At 41.6% G+C, this 21,426-nt stretch overlaps 1 protein-coding gene across 2 annotated transcripts in view; it reads right to left on the bottom strand.

Moving 5' to 3' along the window:
* Positions 1-391: 391 nt before the first annotated feature.
* CWH43 (cell wall biogenesis 43 C-terminal homolog) overlaps positions 392-21,426 on the bottom strand; it is a 60,676-nt gene continuing 39,641 nt past the window's right edge. For both annotated transcript variants that reach the window (XM_038556058.1, XM_038556059.1), the window contains 4 exons: positions 15,846-15,990; positions 11,704-11,765; positions 3,817-3,972; positions 392-658 (listed from right to left, as the gene is read on the bottom strand). In XM_038556058.1, coding sequence (XP_038411986.1) covers positions 580-658; positions 3,817-3,972; positions 11,704-11,765; positions 15,846-15,990 — 442 coding nt within the window. In that variant the 3' untranslated portion in view covers positions 392-579. The remainder of the gene's footprint in view (positions 659-3,816; positions 3,973-11,703; positions 11,766-15,845; positions 15,991-21,426) is intronic.

The raw sequence follows: 21,426 nt of genomic DNA, 5'->3' as shown, positions 1-21,426 counted from the left end.
GCCTCTGTGGGCTGAGGTGCTCCCTGACAGCTGGGGCCTGACTGCAGATAACACCACAGGGTGTCATGCAAAGAAGGGAGAAAAGACAGATGATTCCATCATAGCTCCAGGAAGGATGGTGGTGGCCATGCTTCTCCTGATGAGTCAACAACAGTTATATGAACACATATTTCTTCTAACAATTAGACTTAATCATTAAACATTTTTTCCTTGCTTTGTCCCAACAGGAATTTAAGGCTGCTTGATTTTTTAAGTAGCCCTTCTAGCTCATCAATAAATCAGTTTCCTATTTTTAAGCATTAAAAAGGTAAGAAATTTTTATGATTTTATCTCTAGTAGTAAAACTTTCTTATATTACCCACATTCTATATTTAATCAGAACCTTAAGAAAAACAATTTAGAGAAATGCCTTTATTTAGTGATATATTTTATAAACCGATAGAATTTCCCACTGCATAAATAGCATATGTTTTTCAAAATTGAGGTTCTTTGTGTGTAGTTCCCCACTTTCATTCATCTCTTCTTACATACTTTTGTTTTCCTTAGACTTGCCAGTCAATGAATCCTGTTTTAAATAGTTCATAAAAAGTATTTGGGTGTACTCATATGAAAATGATGATTGTTCTCATAATGGTGTCCTTCTTTGTAGGATCCAAATCTAAAAAAAAGAAAAAAATGTAAATGACATGTAAAAGCCATTCAGAAAGGTACAGTCTTAAATAAAATTTCGATCACAATCTATTCTGGTTTTACTTATTTATTATAAAACCAAAAGTGAGGTGATCAATTTACAAAATAAGCAAATGAAGAAATAAAAAAGGATTCATGTATATGGAAAAGGGAGACTACAATTTTAACCTTCAAAGTCCTCTTTCCATGGTTATGAATCATTCCAAAAGCACAACTGTTTAAGAATTATTGGATGATAACATTGGAGGAAAATAATTCTGGATTTCCTCTCTAATCTTCAGTTTGAATAATATCCATTTTATAGATGAAGGGATCATAAAACCTGAAATGTTATTTATGTCACATTAATGCATATGTAATCTACTTTGGCACAATTTTAACTTCTAAGTCTTCTACAGGTGCTATAGCTGAACAACTACTTTGCTGATGAATAATTAATTATATACCTCTGGCTGGTGTGATGAAATACAAAAGGTACTAACAAGGAAGCTAAGACCTGAACAAAGCCACTGACTTCCTTTTCTTCATCAGCAATCACATTAGCCAAATAACCTCCATAACACAGGAGATAGGTTTTTGATTGTGTCATCTCAAAACAATATAAGGAATATAAAAATAGCACCTTTGATCTGCTATTCTAGGACTAGAACTGAGTCCTGGAGAAGTAATCAAGGATATGTCCGATATAGTAAGGAGCCCCCAGAAAACTTCTTATAATAATGAGAGAACAAATGTGCAAAAACAACTTGGTTAGCTATATTTGGTACATCCATATAATGGAATATTATGCAATCATTTAAAGACATTTTCAGAAGAATACTTTATTATGGAAGGAAGCTCATCATATGCTACCTGGATGAAAAATTAGATGAAAAAAAAAAAGAAAAATTAGATGAATAAATTGAATATACAGACACATATGTACATATATGTTTTATACATTTATAAAGTTGGGGTAATTGTGTGATATATAGATACATATGCACATAAAAAGCAAAGATGTATCCGATACTATTACAGTTGAAAACGTTTGAATTCCTTATCTCCCTACTAGAACATAAGCTCCATAGGCCAAAGACTTGGTCTGATTCACCATTTCATCCTACTATTAATATCTAGCACAAGGCCTAGCATGGTGATGGCATCGTGGTATTCAATGAGTACTGGTTAAATTAAGGAATGGGATTTTTGATAAACTTAGTATTCTTTGACTATTTTTATTTAGTAAATGCTCATATATATGTGGAATTTTTAAAAATTGAGAAAAGCGTTCTGCTTATGCTTCTGTTATTTTCATAATTAAACAGTGGGGAAACAGCTCTAGCTCCCTTCACAGGTGGTTTGGATCCATCTGCAGTTGTGATTAGCTAAAAATATTTTATTTGGACTTCTCAACACTCCTGGTATATGAGAATGAAGAAACGGGAACCTTTTGCTTCCCAGATTTTCTAGGTTCCATGTAAGAAGGCACCTTCAGTCAACAAGAGGAAGAAAGCTTTTTTTTTTTTTAAGATTTTATTCATTTATTCATGAGAGATAGAGAGAGAGAGGCAGAGACACAGGCAGAAGGAGAAGCAGGCTCCATGCAGGGAACCGATGTGGGACTCGATCCCGGGACTCCAGAATCTCGTCCTGGGCCCAAGGCAGGCACTAAACCACTGAGCCCCCCAGGGATCCCCGAAAGCTTTCTATTTTCACTTCTGTGACTACTACAAATATTACTGCTGCTATTGTATCCACTGCCTATTAAGCATTCACCAGGCACTATTCCTTTTTTTCCAAACAATTTTATTGAAATGCGCCAAGAGTATATGGGCAACACAAACGTATGAATAGGGGGAAAAAAATCACACGTATCACCATGCACTATTCTAAGAGCCCTGTGCTTCCTTCGATCCTCAAATTACCTGAGGAGGCGGGCACTACTATTTTTCCCATTTTGCAGGTGAGAGACCTGAGGCTTAGAGAGATTAGCCAGCTTGCTCACAGTTACCCAGCTGTTTGCTGGCAAGAATCAGGACTGGAACCAGGTAGCTTGACCCCAGAGCCCATGCTCTTCATGGGTATATTGCATACACAGGGGTAAGATCAAACACGGTAATGCAAGCAATCGAGACCTGGTTATAGCTCTTCTTACATTCATTCCCTACGCTTTGGTACAGTTTTTTCTTGTAAGGAGAGACAAGGAAGAAAAAGAAAACAGCTAAATCCCACCATCCCTCTCCTCAGCACCCCCGCCCCCCGGGAACAAATAAAATGAAGTCTGAGAAGTTTCCTCAGCAATTAGCTGGTAAAAGTAGTTGAGATGTCAAATAATAATAACACAGATGATATTCTGGGCTTGGTTTTATGCAGACATTTCTTCTCATTATCTAGTCTTGGGAAGAAAAAAGAACACATACTCCAAAGCACATAATCTGCTGCAAATAGGTTTCTCCGACAACCTCTGTTTAGAACTCAACAAAATCTATTTCACATTCTAGAATCTCTGCAACAGAAATGAATTATCCACTCTACGTAGCTCCAATGCTAATTGCACATCAGAGTACCTGAGAACAATTTTTTAAAATTCAACAAGAGGTCCTGATGAGTTGGTCTGGCGTGGGGCTCTCCAGGTGAGTCAAGTGTGCAGCCAGAGCTGAGAATGTCAGCAACCCGACCATGCTAGCAGGTCTCCTTCCCCCTTCTTAGCTCCGTCACTCATGAGCCACATAACCCTAGTGAAGTTATTTCATGTTCCTCAGCCTGAACTTCCTACCTATAAAATGATGATAATGAGAGGACCAATCCAATGATGATTAATTGAGATAATACCTGAAGCACCTAAAACAGGGTCTGGGACACAGAACACTCAAATATTAGCTATCATTCCGGTGGTGATGGTGATGGTGATGATGCCAATGTGATCTTTTTCACCTGAGCCTGGGACCCGAGCATGTTCCTCCATCCCAGAAAACAGGGACCATAACTTAACTTTAATCTGAGCAGGGTTTTATCATTTTAACCATGAGTTCCCTTACCTGAACAAACTTCTAGAACCATACATAATTTGGAAATTCATCGTGGGATAGATAATTTTTAGGTCCCTAGAGGGGATGTGATGCCTCGTGAAGGGAATGCACTCACCTAGGATTGAAACGAATCTCCTTTGGAACTTTCCTCTGGTCTGTGACCACTTTCTGGTTGTCTCTGTAATTAATGGGATCATCGGGGATCCTAAATTTGGCCATCTGAATTTCGGAGTCACTCAGTCCAGCATGGGAGATTCTTGCATAACCCAATCTGCGGCAAAAATAGAAACAGTCTGTAAAGGTTTTATCACCGCACAGAAATCTGATGAGATCTAATAGGTATCACCTGCATTATTAGGCCAATTTACCATTTATAACTCTACTCTGTATGTCACTAGAATTAGCTTGATTTGTTACTCCAAATATTTATCAAAATATTGCTTTTATTATATAAATGAATACGGAACATGCACACAGATTTAATTAATTAAACACACACTAATGAATATTCTATCTCTACAAATCACCTATCATACAATTATGTTTTGCATCAGGAACAGGAGTTCTTCAGGATGACAGGAGGATAAGCCTAAACTCTTTCTTACCTTTAAAAATTCAAATACCACATGCATATTTTCACCCACATTTACAAGTCTGGAATAAAAGCTTTTGTACGTCTGAAAAAATTGCACATCCTGTTTTTGCTTAGAGCTTTCAGTTCTCCAGGAAATCAAAGCATTTTATAGATGTTATCCAAACAGTTACAGAGAGGCCCAGATGGAAAAACGGGGGAACCATGGGCAACCAATTTTATTTATATTTTGCCTCTTTATAAAAAAAACTATCAGCTTCAGTCATTCATTCACTTATTCAGTGAACAAATACATCTCAAGTCCCTACTACATGCAGGCATCATTCTAGATACGGGGGAGAAACAGCAAACAAACAAAACCCTTGCCCTCATAGACCTTTCATTCTAGTTGGGGAGAACAAATTAAATGTGTATGTACGTATAAAATCTGTGAAGTGGTGAAAAGTGCCTAAGTACCCCGGGGAATAAGCAAGAGGACAAGAGGACAGGGAATGCTAAGTGGCAGAGGTTGCTGATGTAGAGTAGATGGTCGGAGCACACAGCTCTGACAAAGTGACATTTGAGCAAAAGATTGAATGAAGTAAAGAAACAACCCATACAGGTATTGGTGGAAGGGTGCTCTAGGGATAGGGAACTAGGGAACAGCAACTGTCCCAAAGGAGAATGTGCTTGGCTTTAAAAAAAAAAAAAAAAAAAAAAGATTGATTTATTTGAGAGAGAGAGAGAGAATGAGTGGGGAGGAGGGGCAGAGGAACAGAAGGAGAGGGAGAAGCACACTCTCTGCTCAGCAGGGAGCCTGACTCAGGATTTGATCCCAGGACCCTGGAATCATGACCTGAGCCAAAGGCAGATGTCTAACCAACTGAGCCACCCCCGTGCCCATGTGCTTGGCCTTTTTGAGGGCCAGTTCCACGATGACTGGAGTGGAGTGCATAAGGGCAAACACAGTAGGAGACGGATGTTGCGCGGATGTTGGGGATGGAAGATGGTACAAAGCTCCTTGCAGACCCCTCTAAGGACTGCAGATATTTTTCTGAGAGTGAGATGGAAATCCAAGCGGTTCTGTGCAGAAATGCAATGGCAACCGTGCAGAGAACAGACTTGGGGGAAAGGGTGGAAGGAGGGAGACCAGTGGAAAGGCTGGAAGGAGGGAGACCAGTGGAAAGGGGGGAAGGAAGGAGACCAGGCCCCCCACGATGGTCTAGGTGAAAGACGGTGGGGGCCAGAGCCAGACGAGTAGGAGGAGAAACGTTAAAAACAAAACCTGTAGCCACATACAAAAGAGAGACAGAAACTCAGAGCTGGGGCCCAGGGAGGCGGCGAGCCCGCCCACCGTGAAGGGAGAGAGCTGTGACCCCGTCAGAATGGGCGAGAGCTGTCTGACAGGTTCAGCTATGTGTCTAAGCTCAGGCCCAGATCTATGCAGTTCCCTGTAATTCTAGGTCACCGTCTCTAGTAAATCTAGGTTTTGTTATTTATCAAATCTCTGAGATCAAAGTTCTAACTCATTTCCTAGACACTGCCTTCAAGGGCCTTCTAAAAGTCCTTGAAGGGACATCTGGGGGGCTCGGCGGTTGAGCATCTGCCTTCTGCTCAGGGCATGATCCCAGGATCCAGGATCGAGTCCCACATCAGGCTCCTCCAGGGAGCCTGCTCCTCCCTCTGCCTCTCTGTCTCTCTAGTTCTCTGACAAATAAATAAAATCTTAAAAATAAATAAATAAAAATAACAAGTCCTTGAAGACAATCCAAACTGTCTACTAAAACAAGGAATCTCTTATTGTCCGGTATTTATTAAGTGTTTACTAAGTGCAGGACACTGAATTAGGTGGTTGAGATCAAGTTTATAGAATTAGTTTTATGGACAGAAACTGAAAAACAGTACTCCCTCACTTCATTCATTTGGGTATTTTTTTAAACTCCAGTTACTTAACAGTATAATATTAGTTTCAGATGTACAATATAGTGATTCAACAATTCCATACATCACCCTGTGGTCATCACGGCAAGTGTCCCCCTTAATCCCCATCACCTGTTTCCCCCATCCCCACACCCACCTCCCTCGGGTGACCATCAGCTTGTTCTCTACAGTTAAGGGTGTTTCTTGGTTTGCCTCCTTCTTTCCTTTTTCTCCCCCTTTGTTCATTCATTTTCTTTCTTAAATTTCACATATGAATGAAATCATATAGTATGTGTCTTTCTCTGACCGACTTATTTTGCTTAGCATTATAACCTCTAGCTGCATCCATGGCATTGCAAATGGCAAGATTTCATTCTTTTTATGGCTGAATAATATTCCGCTGTGTATATACACCACTTCTTGTCCATTCATCTACTGATGGACACCTGGGCTGACTCCATAATTTGGTTGTTGTAAATAATCCTGCTATAAACATAGGGGTGCATATATCCCTTTGAATTAGTGTTTTGTCGTTTGGGGTCTGGCTGCCCAGTAATATGATGCCTGGATCATATGGTAATTCTATTTTTAACTTTTTGAGGAATCTCCTGTTTCCCACAGTGGCTGCGCCAGCTTGCATTTCCACCAACGATGCAAGAGGGTTCCTTTTAAGCCATTTCCTCGCCAACACTTGTTATTCTTGTGTTTTTTATTTTAGCCATTCTGCAGGTGTGAGGTGACCTCATTGTAGTTTTGATTTGCATTTCCCCATTGATGAGTGATATTGAGCATCTTTTCACGTGTCTGTTGGGCCACTTGGATGTCTTCTTCTTTGGAAAAATGTTCATTTCCTCTGCCCATTTTTATATATTCATTTTGGGGGGTGTTGAGTTTTATAAATTCTATATATATTTTAGATACTAACCCTTTATTAGATATGTCTTTTGCAAATATCTTTTATATCTTCTCCCATTCTGTACATTGCCTTTTAGCTTTGTTGATTGTTTCCTTTGCTGTGCAGGACCTTTTTATTTTGATGCAGTCCCAGTAGTTTATTTTTGCTTTTACTTCCCTTGCCTCAGGACACATATCTAGAAAGAAGTTGCTATGACCGATCTCAAAGAGGTTGCTGCTTATGTTCTCCTTTAGGATTTTTACAGTTTCCTGTCTCACATTTAGGTCTTTAATCCATTTTGAGTTTATTTTTGTGTTTGGTGAAAGAATGTGGTCCAGTTTCATTCTTCTGCATGTTGCCATCCAGTTTTCCCACCACCATTTGTGGAAGAGACTTTTTCCCTTTGGATATTCTTTCCTGCTTTGTCGAAGATGAGTTGACCACACTCATGGGTTATGGGTTCATTTCTGGGTTTTCTATTCTGTTCTCCTGATCTATGTGTCTATTTTTGTACCAATATCATACTCTTTTGAATACTATAGCTTTGTAATATAATTTGAAGTCTGGAATTGTGATATCTCCAGCCTTGCTTTTCTTTTTCAAGATGGCTTTGGTATTGGGGGTGTTTTGTGGTTCCATATAAAGTTTAGGATTTTCTTGTTCTAGTTCTGTTACCTTTCCATCTGTTATGAATATAATGTTTGTGTCACCCGCAAATTAGTATGTCAAACTATAACCCCCAGTGTATCCATATTTGGAGATGGGGCCTCCAGGGAGTAATTAAATTAAATGAGGTCACAAGGATGGGATCCTGATTCGATAAGACTAGTGTCCTTATGAGAAGAGACGCCATATAGTATGTGTGCTTGCACATGCTCTCTTTCTGTATCTCTGTCTCCAGAACAGTGAGAAAATAAATTTCTGTTGTTTAAGCCGCCCAGCCATATTTAGCATATATATGTAAATATTTATATATTAAAAATACGCCACCCTACTCTTCCAAGGAGAGGTGATAAAGGTCTTGGGCGGCAAGTATACAGAGCCAAATGATTAGCTATTATGGGCACGGGTCCTATAAATATCACTGTTCCTTGGCAACTAACAATATTTACAACTTCAATTTATACCTTTTTCAGTCTATATCATAAACTGTTTTCTAGAAATTCTAATATCCCCATTGAAACAACCACTTTAATATGAATGTAAACAGAAACTGTTTTTAATCTGATGTCACATACTTTATACATAACACTTTAGCATCTCTCTCCCACCTTAACCCTTTGGAAACACCAAAATACTAGTCAAGCTATCTGTCCTGCAGCCACGTGGGCATGTTCTAGGCCTTTTGGAGCTTCTGAATTATTAGCGTAACCAGAACTATCTTGGCATCTCAAGAGTCTCCTTGTCTCATAGACATGGCCAAGAAGCACATGAGAAAATGCTCCACATCACTGGCCATCAGGGAAATACAAATCAAAACCACAATGAGATCCCACCTCACACCAGTGAGAATGGGGAACATTAATGAGACAGGGAACAATAAATGTTGTAGAGGATGTGAAGAAAGGGCAGCCCTCTTGCACTGTTGGTGGGAATGTGAACTGGTGCAGTCACTCTGGAAAACTGTGTGGAGGTTCCTCAAAGAGTTAAAAATAGACCTGCCCTACGACCCAGCAATCACACTGCTGGGGATTTACCCCAAAGGTACAGATGCAGTGAAAGACTGAGACACCTGCACCCCGATGTTCATAGCAGCAATGTCCACAATAGCCAAACTGCAGAAGGAGCCTCGGTGTCCATCGACAGATGATGGATAAACAAGATGTGGTCTATGTATACAATGGAATATTCCTCAGCCATTAGAAATGACAAATACCCACCATTTGCTTCGACGTGGATGGAACTGGAGGGTATTATGCTGAGTGAAATAAGTCAATCAGAGAAGGACAAACATTATATGGTCTCATTCATTTGGGGAATATAAAAAATAGTGAAAGGGAATAATGGGGAAAGGAGAGAAAATGAGTGGGAAATATCAGAGAGGGAGACAAAACATGAGAGAGTCCTAACGCTGGGAAATGAACAAGGGGTGGTGGAAAGGGAGGAGGGCAGGGGGATGGGGTGACTGGGTGATGGGCACTGAGGGGGGCACTTGACAGGATGAGCACTGGGTGTTATACTATATGTTGGCAAATTGAACTCCAATAAAAAAAATACAAAAAAAAAAGAAAAGAAAGAAAAAGAAAGAAAGAAAGAAAGAAAGAAAGAAAAAGAAAGAAAGAAAGAAAGAGTCTCCTTGTCTCATCCCAGTAAGCATAGGACCCCATGGAATTGTTCAGGAACCAATGAAGATAACCATATCCAAAGTTCTTAATAAGAGTCCACAGAACCTTACGTGACCTGCTGCCTTCCTTCCCTGCCCATATACTCCCCCTTACCTCTTCCTCCACCCTCATCCCCCTACACACACTCCAGTCCCACGAGCCTCACTTTTCTTCGGACACATTTGCACTCCTCCTTTGGACTTTTGCACTAGCTGGTCCCTGGAAGGGTCTTCTCTCAGCCACATGACGCACTCCTTCAAATTAGCTCCAATGTCACCTTTTCGATAAGACCTGCCCCACCCCCTATCACAATGGCACCCCCTCTCCATGCTCTGGATGCTCCTTATCTTGCCCAGGTGTTTCCCACCGTACCCACCACCTCCGAAAATATGACAACAGGGAATTATTGTCGTTCTCCCTTCTGCCGGGGTAGGGACCCTTCTCTGTTTTGTTTACTGCTTACACCCCTGGTGCCTGGCGTACATTGTGCTCCACCAGTACTTGCTGAATGACAAATAAGGTAAAGAACCGTTGCACATAACGGTTTGTCCTCACTAGACTATGACTCATAACTGAACAAACCATATCTCAAATCAGGGAGAAGTTGATCCTATGATTCTGTAGCATCCCTGGAAGGCAACTATTTCCTTTCATAAATGTAGACCACAGGTCTTAAAATATAAGGCTACTTAGGGGTGATCAGTTCAACATCAACCCTAACTTCAAGTAGCCAATTGCTAAGACACCTCTGGGTGATGAACTGGTCTGTGTGAGAAGAGGCTGAGGCCCAGAGAGGCCCATTCATAGAAGCCCACACCACAGTTCCCAGCACTGTCCTGAGGAGGGTGGTTAGAGGCTTCAGGTCAAGTATGTCCGAACAGATTGTGTACCAGCAGGAGGAGAGCTGGGAGTTTCAGAGACTATCTCCAATGTGTTCCCTTGATTGAAGAATCCTATAAGTGGAGGGACCATTGTCTCCATGATCTGTCTTCATTTACCCCCACTCCCCATCTCACTCTACTCCAGCCACACTGGCTTCCTCACTGTTGCCAACAAATACCAGGCATTTGCCACCCAAACTTTCAAGCTTTTGTACTTGCTCTTCCTCTTGCTGGCAGGGCCCTTCCCAGGATATCCATAGGTGACCTCCCTCATTTCTTTAGGCTGCTGCCCCTCCTCTGGCTCATACCACAGCCACCCCCCCCACCCTGATTCCCCATCCCCATCCTTCTTACCTGGCCTCATCCATCTTTCCATCACCTCTATCACCACCTGTCATTCTCTTTCTTATATACTTATTTTCTGTCTCCTTCTACTGGAATGTAAGCTCTATGATAGTCAAGGATTTTGCTTTGTTTCTGTTAGACCCCCAATGCTTAGAACAATGCCTGGCATATAATAGGTATTTAATAAATACTTGGAATGAACAAATGAAAAACTAAATGGTTATTCCTTTTTGGTATTAAACTGCTTTAGCTTTATTTAAGGAAATAGTATCTTCCAAACAGATTTACACAGTTACATATTGGAATTTTAAGATCCTTTAGGTATAATATTTTGGAATGAATATATACATACACATATATACACACACACACACTAATGTATGTATATATGGCTAATATTCACTTTTTGATATGGGGTGATTTTTTTAAAGATTTTATTTATTTATTCATGAGGGACAGAGAGAGAGAGAGGCAGAGACACAGGCAGAGGGAGAAGCAGGCTCTCCCTGCAGGGAGCCCGACATGGGACTTGATCCTGGGTCTCCAGGATCACGCCCTGGGCTGAAGGCCGCGCTAAACTGCTGAGCCATCCGGGATGCCCCTATATGGGGTGATTTTTTAAAATATAGTTTACCTATAGATCTCACCCCATATAGCAGTGATTCCAGGAAGTGAGTTAACCTACCCAAAATGACATGATTAGAACTTGGCAAAGCTGGAATTCAGCCCAGGGCTTTCCTACTCTGTGGCCCATGTCTCCACCGTGCCATACAGCCCAAACTGGTGTCATTCCTAACATGTGTTTATAGTTATGTGCTCATCATGCTTAATAACTCACATGGTATCCTTTTTCATGTAATTAAGCCTAATTTACTCTACTATTTATTCTTTTTTAAATCATTAGGCCATGCCTTGGAAAAAAAAATTAAACTGTGTAACTAGCCGAATCAATGTTCATAAAAAGCAACAAAATGAATGGCTTCTATAAAGTTTTTTCTTCCAGGATAGGCCCAAAAGATCACAGTAATAGTAGATAATACAGCAACAACCAAAAACCTCTGCTCACCTGATCAGGCCTCGGTACATAATATATTCACACCATCTGTCTTGATCTGTGCTGTCAATATCCTAAATAAAGAACAGAGGAGATAATGTTTAAAGCATGAAAAACAATGCTCTATTCTGAATTGCCAAGAAAATGTGTGAACGACAGTAATAAATATGCTTTCGTGCACGCTGTTTTCTCTGTCTCACTCCTAATGATCCGTTGAGGCCCAAATTATCTATTCATTTTACAGATATTTCCGGAGCCCCTCATAGGTGCCCATCTAGGTAGGCCCTGTACTAGGTGCTGGGGGTACAGTGATGAAGGTGAGCTACAGGCAAGGTCAGGCAGGTGAATCAGCAGCACAGTCGCTGGCTCCCTGCGGCTTTCCAAGTCTTTCACGCAGAGCAGAATTTACCGCACCCTCATCGGTCATGCTATGCAGTGCTTTGTACACACCAGCTACACCATTCTGTTGTTATTTGTGTCTGGGTCTCCCCCCTCCCCTTCCTGAGCCAAGGAACTCTTAATCACGTTGGCTCCCTGGTACTTAGCATGAAGCCTGGCATTCGGCAGGAGCTCAATCTGAGTTTGTTAAATTGAATCATTGGAAATAAACACATTTGGGGAGTAATCATGAGCCTTTTTGATGTTGAAAGCTTAAGACCAGTGTTATTTTTCATCAGAGAAGCAGAACATAAACATATTCTTTTTCTGTGATGTGCTGGGAAAACTCTAGATATAGAGCTTTTATGCTAAAGAAATTTCTATCTTCTTCTTTTTAAAGATTCCTATAAATATAAAATATACCTGCCTCCTGATCATTTCTCAATTTTACTATTTACTTAAATTTAACTTAAAACATGTTTTTAAATCACTAAAAGAAAACACAATTTATTGTCTATTTCTTCATTTTTTTCGTAAGCTTTCGTAACACATAGACATAGATGCTTGTTGATCTTTACTATTGCTTATATATCACACTCACATATGCACGTATGCATGCCTTTGCATACATGGGAAAAAATGATAATGCATTTTTAAAATTAAATCTTAAAATATGAATGACGAAAAGAGCAAATAAATAAAATAAAAATTTAGTCATTCAGCTGTATATACTGGGAATAATAAACTATGAATATGTTTAACTGTCACGTTTTTTATTAGATTTTAAAAAGATGCTGTCAAATTTTAAGACTGCAGAATTCAAATACTCATTTCTTAAAGAGAAAAATCTGTTCATCCAAGCATTTATGATTAAAACTCCTCTCTGCATTAATAAACTTCCTAATAGAAAAAGCTATATAAGGATCCACTGCCAATCTTGACACAGCTTTTGACTATGATAATGGTAACCAACAGAGGATTAAATAAAAATCAAATAAAATTCCTCTTCCTTAACACCATCCACATCCCTTACACACACACACACACACACACACACACACACACTATAAGAATGTAAGAATTCCTTCTCTTAATAGGATGCATTTTTTTCTTAGACTTGCCAAATACTGTCTTGCCTAACATTCTTTTGCACTTTATAGACCATGTACTTACACATTTATCTTATTTGATTTTATGCATACAGCCAGATGCACATAATACATATATATAGCTACCACTTACCAAGTGCCTCTTACATAGGAGGTTGAGGGCTCTGCAGACGTTATCTTAGATTTCTTCCTTATAACCACCCCCCTGTAATACAGCAGATATGACTACCACCACTTTACAGATGCAGCCATTGAGGCCTGGAAATTTTAAATAACTTGCCCCTAGCTCACACAGCTGGTAAATGTGGCACCAGTTGGGCTAGTGAGACCATATGTGGAGAGAGGCCCGGCTGACAACTAGCACCAAAGCCTCAGACATGTGAATGGGGCCCTCTCACACACACCCAGCCACAGCCACCAGCCGACTGCACGAGTGAACCCAGGCAAGAAGGGAAAACCACCACGCAACCCACGGAATCAAAGGGATCTTAAACCATTGTTGTTCTGGGCCCCTAAGATTTGAAGTGTTTGTTACACAGCGCTAAGTAACTGATACAGCCTCTGTGACTCCACACTCGCCAGGATTGCCTTTTATTCTTCTGACCTCTCCGTAATCTCTCTTCTGAGATCATGTCCCTCGGCTTCCCTCACCATCACCCCCACAACAGCCACATTAAATGCAGTCTTATCAGAGGTTTTCTTTGGCCTTCCTTCTTCTCTAACTTAGTGGCAGTGTCATCCACTTCCATGGTTTCCATGATCGCTTAGATGGTGGCAGCTCCTTAACCTATATTTCTAGTCCTGACTGCCCTCCTCAGTTCCAAATCTGTCCATCCAGCCGCCTGTTGGACGTTTCCATCAATACCCAACAGGTGCCTTGACTCAGCCAAGAGCTAAACTCATGGTCACCTTTGCAAAACTCTTCTTCCTTCAGTGTTCTCTTTATTTTTTTTTTTTAAAGATTTCTCTTTTATTTATTCACAAGAGACACAGAGAGAGAAGCAGAGACACAGGCAGAGGGAGAAGCAGGCTTCCTGCGGGGAGAGCCCGATGCAAAACTCAATCCCAGGACCCCAGGATCATGATCTGAGCCGAAGGCAGACGCTCAACCACTGAGTCACCCAGGTGCCCCGAGTGTTCTCTTTAATAACGTCACCACCATAAGTCCTCTGACGGAAGTCAAAATCAGGAGTCCTCTTAACTTCACTTCCTGTGTTATCCACTGCCACTGAGATTCACTCATTTCCCCAATAGCTGACTGCCTGTCTCCCCAAGTTGTAGCATTTTTAGCTGGGTGTATATATCGAGATTGCATAATGCACCTCTCGACTTTCGAGACATCCAGGTGTGGCCGTGTGACTAAATTCCAGTCAACTAAATGTAAGTACACGTGCTGGAGGTCAGCTTCCTGGAATTTGCCTTTGGAGAGAACCTGCACATGCTCTTGGCCCCTTCTTCATCCCTTCCTCTGCCTGGCCAGCTAGAACATGGCTGTTGCCATCGTGGGCCATGAGGCCATGGGCCATGAGGGAATGGAGGCCTTGTAAAGTGAAGCCACACGATAGAAGGAGCACCTTCCCGACACCGTGGAGTGGTGCTGGATCACCGGCCCAGGCTTTTACGTAAAGAAATACATCTCTCTCCTATGTAAGCCACAGTAGCAACCCTCATCCTATCATGTTCTTTCTCATCTGTCTTTCCAAACCCTTGGTAAGATGGGTAAGCCTTTTTCTCTGCCAATACCTCAAGACATAAAACTCAAACAAAATGTAAAGGACCAGGAAATTGACATAGACATCTATATCTATATTACAATTATATTTCTCATTATAAATTAATGCATTTAGCATTCCAGTGTACATAGATCTGCCTCAAGGATTTGATTTGTGTGTCAGCTCCCCACTGCGTGATCGTCTCTGGGGACACTGACAAATTGAGGTCTTAGACCCAAACAGGTAAGGACCAATGCAGTTAGTGAGGCCCTATAGGACGGATTCACCAGCCTTCCTGTATATTTCAGTCTATCTTTTACTCTCAACATCATAATTAAGTTGCATAAGGTAGCACATTATATTTCCTAAACACAGCTACAATAACCCATTCTCCATATGTTAGTCTTATAATGTGACTTTGATACTCCTCCCATGGAGAGATGGGATTTCTGTTTCTCCCACGTGAACGTGAGCTGGCTTCACACGACAGCAGAGGTCACACTGTGGAACTCACAAGGCTAGGTCATACAAGGCAATACAACTTCTTCCTGGTTCTCTCTGGGACACACGCTGAGAGCCCAGCCATCTGCAGGGAGGAAGCCCAAGTTAGCCCATGGAGAGAAACCAAAGCCCCAACTGAGCTCCTGGTCAACAGCCAGCACCAACTTGCCACCTGCGAGGCATCTGCAAAGTGGCTCCCCCAGTCCCCAGTTGAGCCACCCAGCTGTGCAGAGAGGAGCTACCCCTTCCAGCCCTTGTCCAAACTGCAGATCCATGAGCATCTGAGGACTGCTGTTGTTTAAAGCCGGTAGGTGTCTTGGATTTTTATGCAACAGTCTATAATCAAAATACATACTAGATTGTTGCACTGGGGTTTGTTTGTTTGTTTGTTTTTTAACATGAAGAAGAAGCATTTTACTTTAAGAAATCAGAAATCCTATTAAGATTGTGTTACCTTCACATCGCCGTGTTCAGTGAGCTGCACATAATCTCTGGAACCGGGCGCTGAAGTGATATATCCCAGGAATATCACTTGATTGGAGCTGCTTTTCAGTAGTTTTGAAACAGCGATTGCCTGAAGTTTCCTGTCAAGGTCATCTCTAAAATGCAAAAACGTACCTCTTTATTGTATTTGCAAGACAATTTTATTTTTAAAGATTTTATTTATTTATTTATGAGGGACACAGAGAAAGAAGCAGAGACACAGGCAGAGAGAGAAGCAGACTCCATGCAGGGAGCCTGATGCGGGACTCGATCCAGGGACTTTGGGATCATGCCCTGAGCCAAGGGCAGGTGCTCAGCCACTGAGCCACCCAAGCATCCCTGCAAGACAATTTTTAAAAAGTGCTAGGTGTGTAAGTTCCCTCCAAATATCTGCAAACAGTATACAAACTCCGAGTGACTCCTACTTGGATAAATGACTCAATGTTACGTGAATGAACAAGTCAGAGATACGGTGCTCCAGCTGGGTAGGTTGACAAAATCTGTACTAAGAACATGATCTTCCCCCTGGCTAATCGGTTGAAATCAAGTTGATTTAAATATCTATTCCAAAACAGCATTTGCTCAACTTTTTGTCAGAAGAGATCACACCAGTAATCTGAGACCTGATTACAGGTCACCAGTATTACAGCTAAAGACTAGTGGGCAAAAAAATAATAATAATAATAATAAAATTTTAAGTACGGGTAAGAGCAAAGATCCTAACATTCATGGAGCACACCTGGCTTATGTGACCTACTCAGCTCCATCAACCAAACAGTTCTAAAAGCCACCCTGGCTCTCCTGGTCAAAGGCTGGCCTAACATGATGCTTTAATTAGGCTAAGCACCATAGGTGTGTAACTGAGATAATCAGGTAGGTACATCATGCTTTTGAGGGGTTTACTGTCAGTCTGTTTAGGAGAAAAATAGAGATATCATGTTTGACGTGACCCAGCCAGGAAAACTGAAACTACTCTAGGTGTTTCAAACAGGCTGAATTTAATACAGGAAACTGGTTACCTCAAGGATGGGAGGCAAAATAGGATTCAGAGAGGCAACCACAGTTTAGCAACAATGAGAGACCAGTAGGACTTGTGGGGCTAGAGGGACAACAGGGGGAGATGATATTCTCAGAGTCTGGAGCCAGCCCTGACTGGTGGGAGATGGTGCTTTGGGGGAGGCTGCTTATGTTGCTGGGGCCATCGGCGGAGGAGATAGAGCCGCCGGAGACCCTCAGCTCCTGCCAGAGACAGCAGAGAAAGGAGAGAGACAATGAGAAGCACCTTATCTTCTCTCCTCCTCCTGCCCTCCAGCCTTGCACTAATGCCTTCCATGGGCTAAACCTCCCCGGGAGCCAGGAAGCAACAGACTCTGGGAAATGAGGTTCCCTGTGCTGTTTAGCCAAGAGGGAGACAAGCCAGGAATGCATGAAGAATATGTAGGCAGGAGAACCCACACAGGCCCTTATAGAGACAGGTAGCTAATAATGACTGAAGTAAAAAACAAAAACAAAACAAAAATGGAAACAAAACCAAAAAAAATGACAAAGGCCGAGCAATAAGGCCAAGAACTGAGAAGACTGGAGAAACCTCGCCGAGGTAGGATCCGGACAGGACCAAGCTTAGATGAGAATGCATAGACAGCTGAGTACTATTAAAAGATGTCATAAGAAATAGAAGGGTGAAGGGTGAAAAGAGCGACCATTTGTTAAACATCTTTGATACTGAATATTCACAAGAACTGAGAGGCAGGCATTAGCTCTATTTTTAAATGAGCTCTATTTTTAAATTTAAATTTTTAAATGGCTAAGTACCACGCCTATGGTTGTTTCCAACTCCCTGTCTGGATGTGGTCTCAGCCCTTCTCTGTGCTCTGAGAGGCTCACCCCTGCAGATTCCATCTCCTGGGCTCCCTTTTCTGCTGATTTCCAGTTACGTTTGGCCAATTGGAGGCACTGGCAAGAGATAAAAAGGGGGGGAGGAGAGAGAAGTTTGGGTACTTCTTCCCCAGAGCTGCTTTCTTTCTGCCTGGTGGCCACTCTTCCCGACTAGTATTGCTTATCTGTTCTTTTGACCCTTCCAACATCTTGGTCAGTAGTCTCGTAAGTAGGTCTGCCGTGAATTGTGTTCCTTCTGATACACACGACTGGGATTCAAATCTGGCCAAGAGAACTGCAAGGTCACTGTACATAGAGATAGTGCTTTTATGCAAATGTATTTTAGCAATATATTATTGGAAAATAATCTATGAATTTGGCTTCACATTTTCTCAGGTGATAAATTTCATCCAGTGATAATAATAAAAATAAATAGTGTAATAGGGGTGCCCAGCTGGCTCAGTTGAAGGAGCATGCAGCTCTTGATCCCCAGGTCGTGAGTTTGAGCCATGTTAATATAGAGATTACTTAAATAATTTTTTTTAAAGATGTTACTTATTTATTCATGAGAGACAGAGAGAGAGAGGCAGAGACACAGGCAGAGGGAGAAGCAGGCTCCCCGCAGGGAACCCCATGCAGGACTCGATCCCCAGACCCCAGGATCACGCCCTGAGCAGAAGGCAGACATTCAACCGCTGAACCCCCAGGTGTCCCAAATAAATATTTTTTTAAAATGAAAAAAATAGTATATGTTTGAGTATAAGGAGAAGAAAGAGGGAGGGGGTGGGAGGAAGGCGCACCAGAGAGAGAACACATTTTATATTTTCTTTATCAGTTAGTATTTGATCGGCCCAATAACTCTATCGTGTGGGCTGGAAAAAATAATTTTATCCAATTCAGAAACAAGAGGACTGGAACTCACTGAGATGATCTTACTGCAGAGCCAAAATTATAACTACACACTACAGGTTCTGCACTCTTTCTTCTTTGTATATTTATGATGTTATAGGGAAAAAAAGGTGGTGATTAACTGGTGGCTCAGTTAATTATAGAAAATAACATTAATTTTAGTTACGGTGTATACCTAAATGCTTCTAAGGAATGCTGCTATTTCCTATTTATTGGTTGTAAAGAGATATTTGTGTAGTCGGTAATTTAAAAAATCTTGTTGAATCAGCTAATAACATGCATAAGCATTCCATAATTCACTCCTAATGTGACTTCGTATTTGTATGCCGTAATCACTAGAAAAATGAAATCTCTAAATATTTATTCACGGTGGGAATTTTTTATCTGACACTGTAGAACACAAAGGCAAATGGAAGCCCGTTAACGGTGGCTTCACAAATTATTCAAACGCCCAACTTCTTCATGTCACTGCTGGAAGGCCACAGGGTCCACGGACGGGGCCTCTCCAGAGCTGTGGCTCGAAGGGGAAAGACTGCACCTCGCTCTGCGCCTGGGACACGGCACAGGTGTGATCTGTGTTTGCCGAATGAATTCTCTTTTAAGCTGCCCAACAGACCTTACGTTTAGGGTTATCTGATTTGGTTTTATAATCACGAGCAGGATTAAATGAGCACTTACTGTATTCGTGCACCTTGCACGAGATGATAATATCCCACTTAATTCTCACAATGAACCCGTATGAAATAGGATTATTGCTCCTGATTTACAAGTGAGAAAACAGAAGCCGAAGGCAACCCAGGGAAGGATATACCTTCACCTAAGATTGAGATCAGCTTGTCTGATTCCAGGTTCTGGAATGCCATGCTTTTAACCACTCAGCTACACTGCTAGCTACATCTCCCCAGTGAGTGTCAGCTAGCACTGTTACTGCTGTGGTCACCGCAAGTACGTACGTATGCAGGCGTGTATGCACGCGGGCATGCATAGGTGTGTGCGTGTATTATTAAACCAAGTGAATGAGTGAGAACACCTGAAAGGTGTGGTGTTGATTACAGAGACTTAAAAATGTGGTTCATAGAAAGTTAGAAAAGGTAATCCTTCCCCTCCTCTTTTCCAAGCACATTCTGAGGGCTATCTTTAGTCTCTTTTAAGTCTATTCTTTACATTTTGGAGGTTGAAAGGAGTTGAAGAGGCGGGGGGTGGGGGGTGGGGGGGTGGGGTGCAGGGAAGCAAAGGAAAAACGGGAAGGGGTATATTGAGCTGTTTCTTAGGTTAAGACCTTGCAACTTCACACATAAAAATGCCTATTTTTTTTAAAAAGCCAAACCCAATGCAATGTAAGGTCAGCGGAATGGGTTGTGAATGCCTGTCATTGCTACATGAAAATTATTGAGAGAAACAGAGGCATTTCTCTAAACAGCTTTTGAAAGAGATATGGCCCTTCAGTATCACCTGTCCTCTAAACACGCTGCTCGGGGCACCTGGGGGCTCAGTGGTTGAGCATCTGCCTTTGGCTCAGGGTGTGATCCCAGATTCCCGGGATCGAGTCCCACATCGGGCTCCTTGCAGGGAGCCTGCTTCTCCTCCCTCTGCCTGTGTGTCTGTCTCTTTCTCTGTGTGTCTCTCATGAATAAATAAATAAAATCTTTAAAAAAATTAATAAACACCCTCTTCATTTCTAGGGAGACTAACAAGGGTGCAGTGAGTGAATGGTTCACGTAATTACATTTGGATGGTTTATGTTACTAAGCTCTGACTTAGTTCAGAAAATATTCAAGTATGCCTTCACCGATCCGCATAATGCTGTGAGACAATGGGAAAACCAGGGTAGCAGACACATTCACTTTGTTTCGGTGAAACGTAACAGTACAGTGGTGAGGTTCCACCGTCCTGTACGTCACTTTAAAGCTCTGTGGCCTCTTGGCATTAACGTGGACAGGACCTCTATGCCCCGTTTTATAGCACTTAGGTTAGTGTTTTCTTTTTTTTTTTTTTTTAAGGTTAGTGTTTTCAATTGTCACAGAATGCCTACTATGGCAGAGTATAAATTACGTGACTTTATCTTTTATGATCTATGGTTGGCATCATTCATGATTTATTCAGTACGAAGTCCCTGGTTGTAAATGTTGTCCTTTGGGGATAAAGCTCATTCCCTAGTCCTCATGTCCTCGTATAGGACAACTTGCTTAGAAAACCACGTCTGAAAAAAAAAAAAAAAAAAAGAAAAGAAAAGAAAAGAAAACCACATCTGGGGATGCCTAGGTGGCTCAGTGGTTGAGCATCTGTCTTTGGCTCAGGTTGTGATCCTGGAGTCCCAGGATTGAGTCCCGCGTCAGGTTCCCCCATGGAGCCTGCTTCTCCCTCTGCCTGTGTCTCTGCCTCTCTCTCTGAGTCTCTCATGAACAAATAAATAAAATCTTGAAAGAAAGAAGAAAGAAAGAAAAAAAGAAAGAAAGAAAGAAAGAAAGAAAGAAAGAAAGAAAGAAAGAAAGAAAGAAAGAAAAAAAGAAAAAAAGAAAAAAAGAAAGAAACCATGTCTGTTTTCCCTCGCCTTTTGCTTTTTGGGCGGACTTTCCTAACTAGTTGAGTTTGGCAGAATTAACTGGGCATGCTCGTCTCAAACCTTGCCTCTCTCTTCTCCTTGGAACCTGCCAGTTTGCACATAGGGGGCTTCTGGCATTTTCCCTCTACCAAGGGGGCAGTTTGACGGCGCAGACCTTGCCCCTGCTGGTAGGTCTGCTGCTCTGGGGGGAGTTTCATGTGTTGTT

This window comes from Canis lupus, chromosome 13 (genome assembly GCF_011100685.1).
Source record: "Canis lupus familiaris isolate Mischka breed German Shepherd chromosome 13, alternate assembly UU_Cfam_GSD_1.0, whole genome shotgun sequence".
NCBI classification, from domain to species: domain Eukaryota; kingdom Metazoa; phylum Chordata; class Mammalia; order Carnivora; family Canidae; genus Canis; species Canis lupus.
Note: the sequence above shows the minus strand (reverse complement) of the source record. Positions and strands in the feature narration are given on the sequence as shown.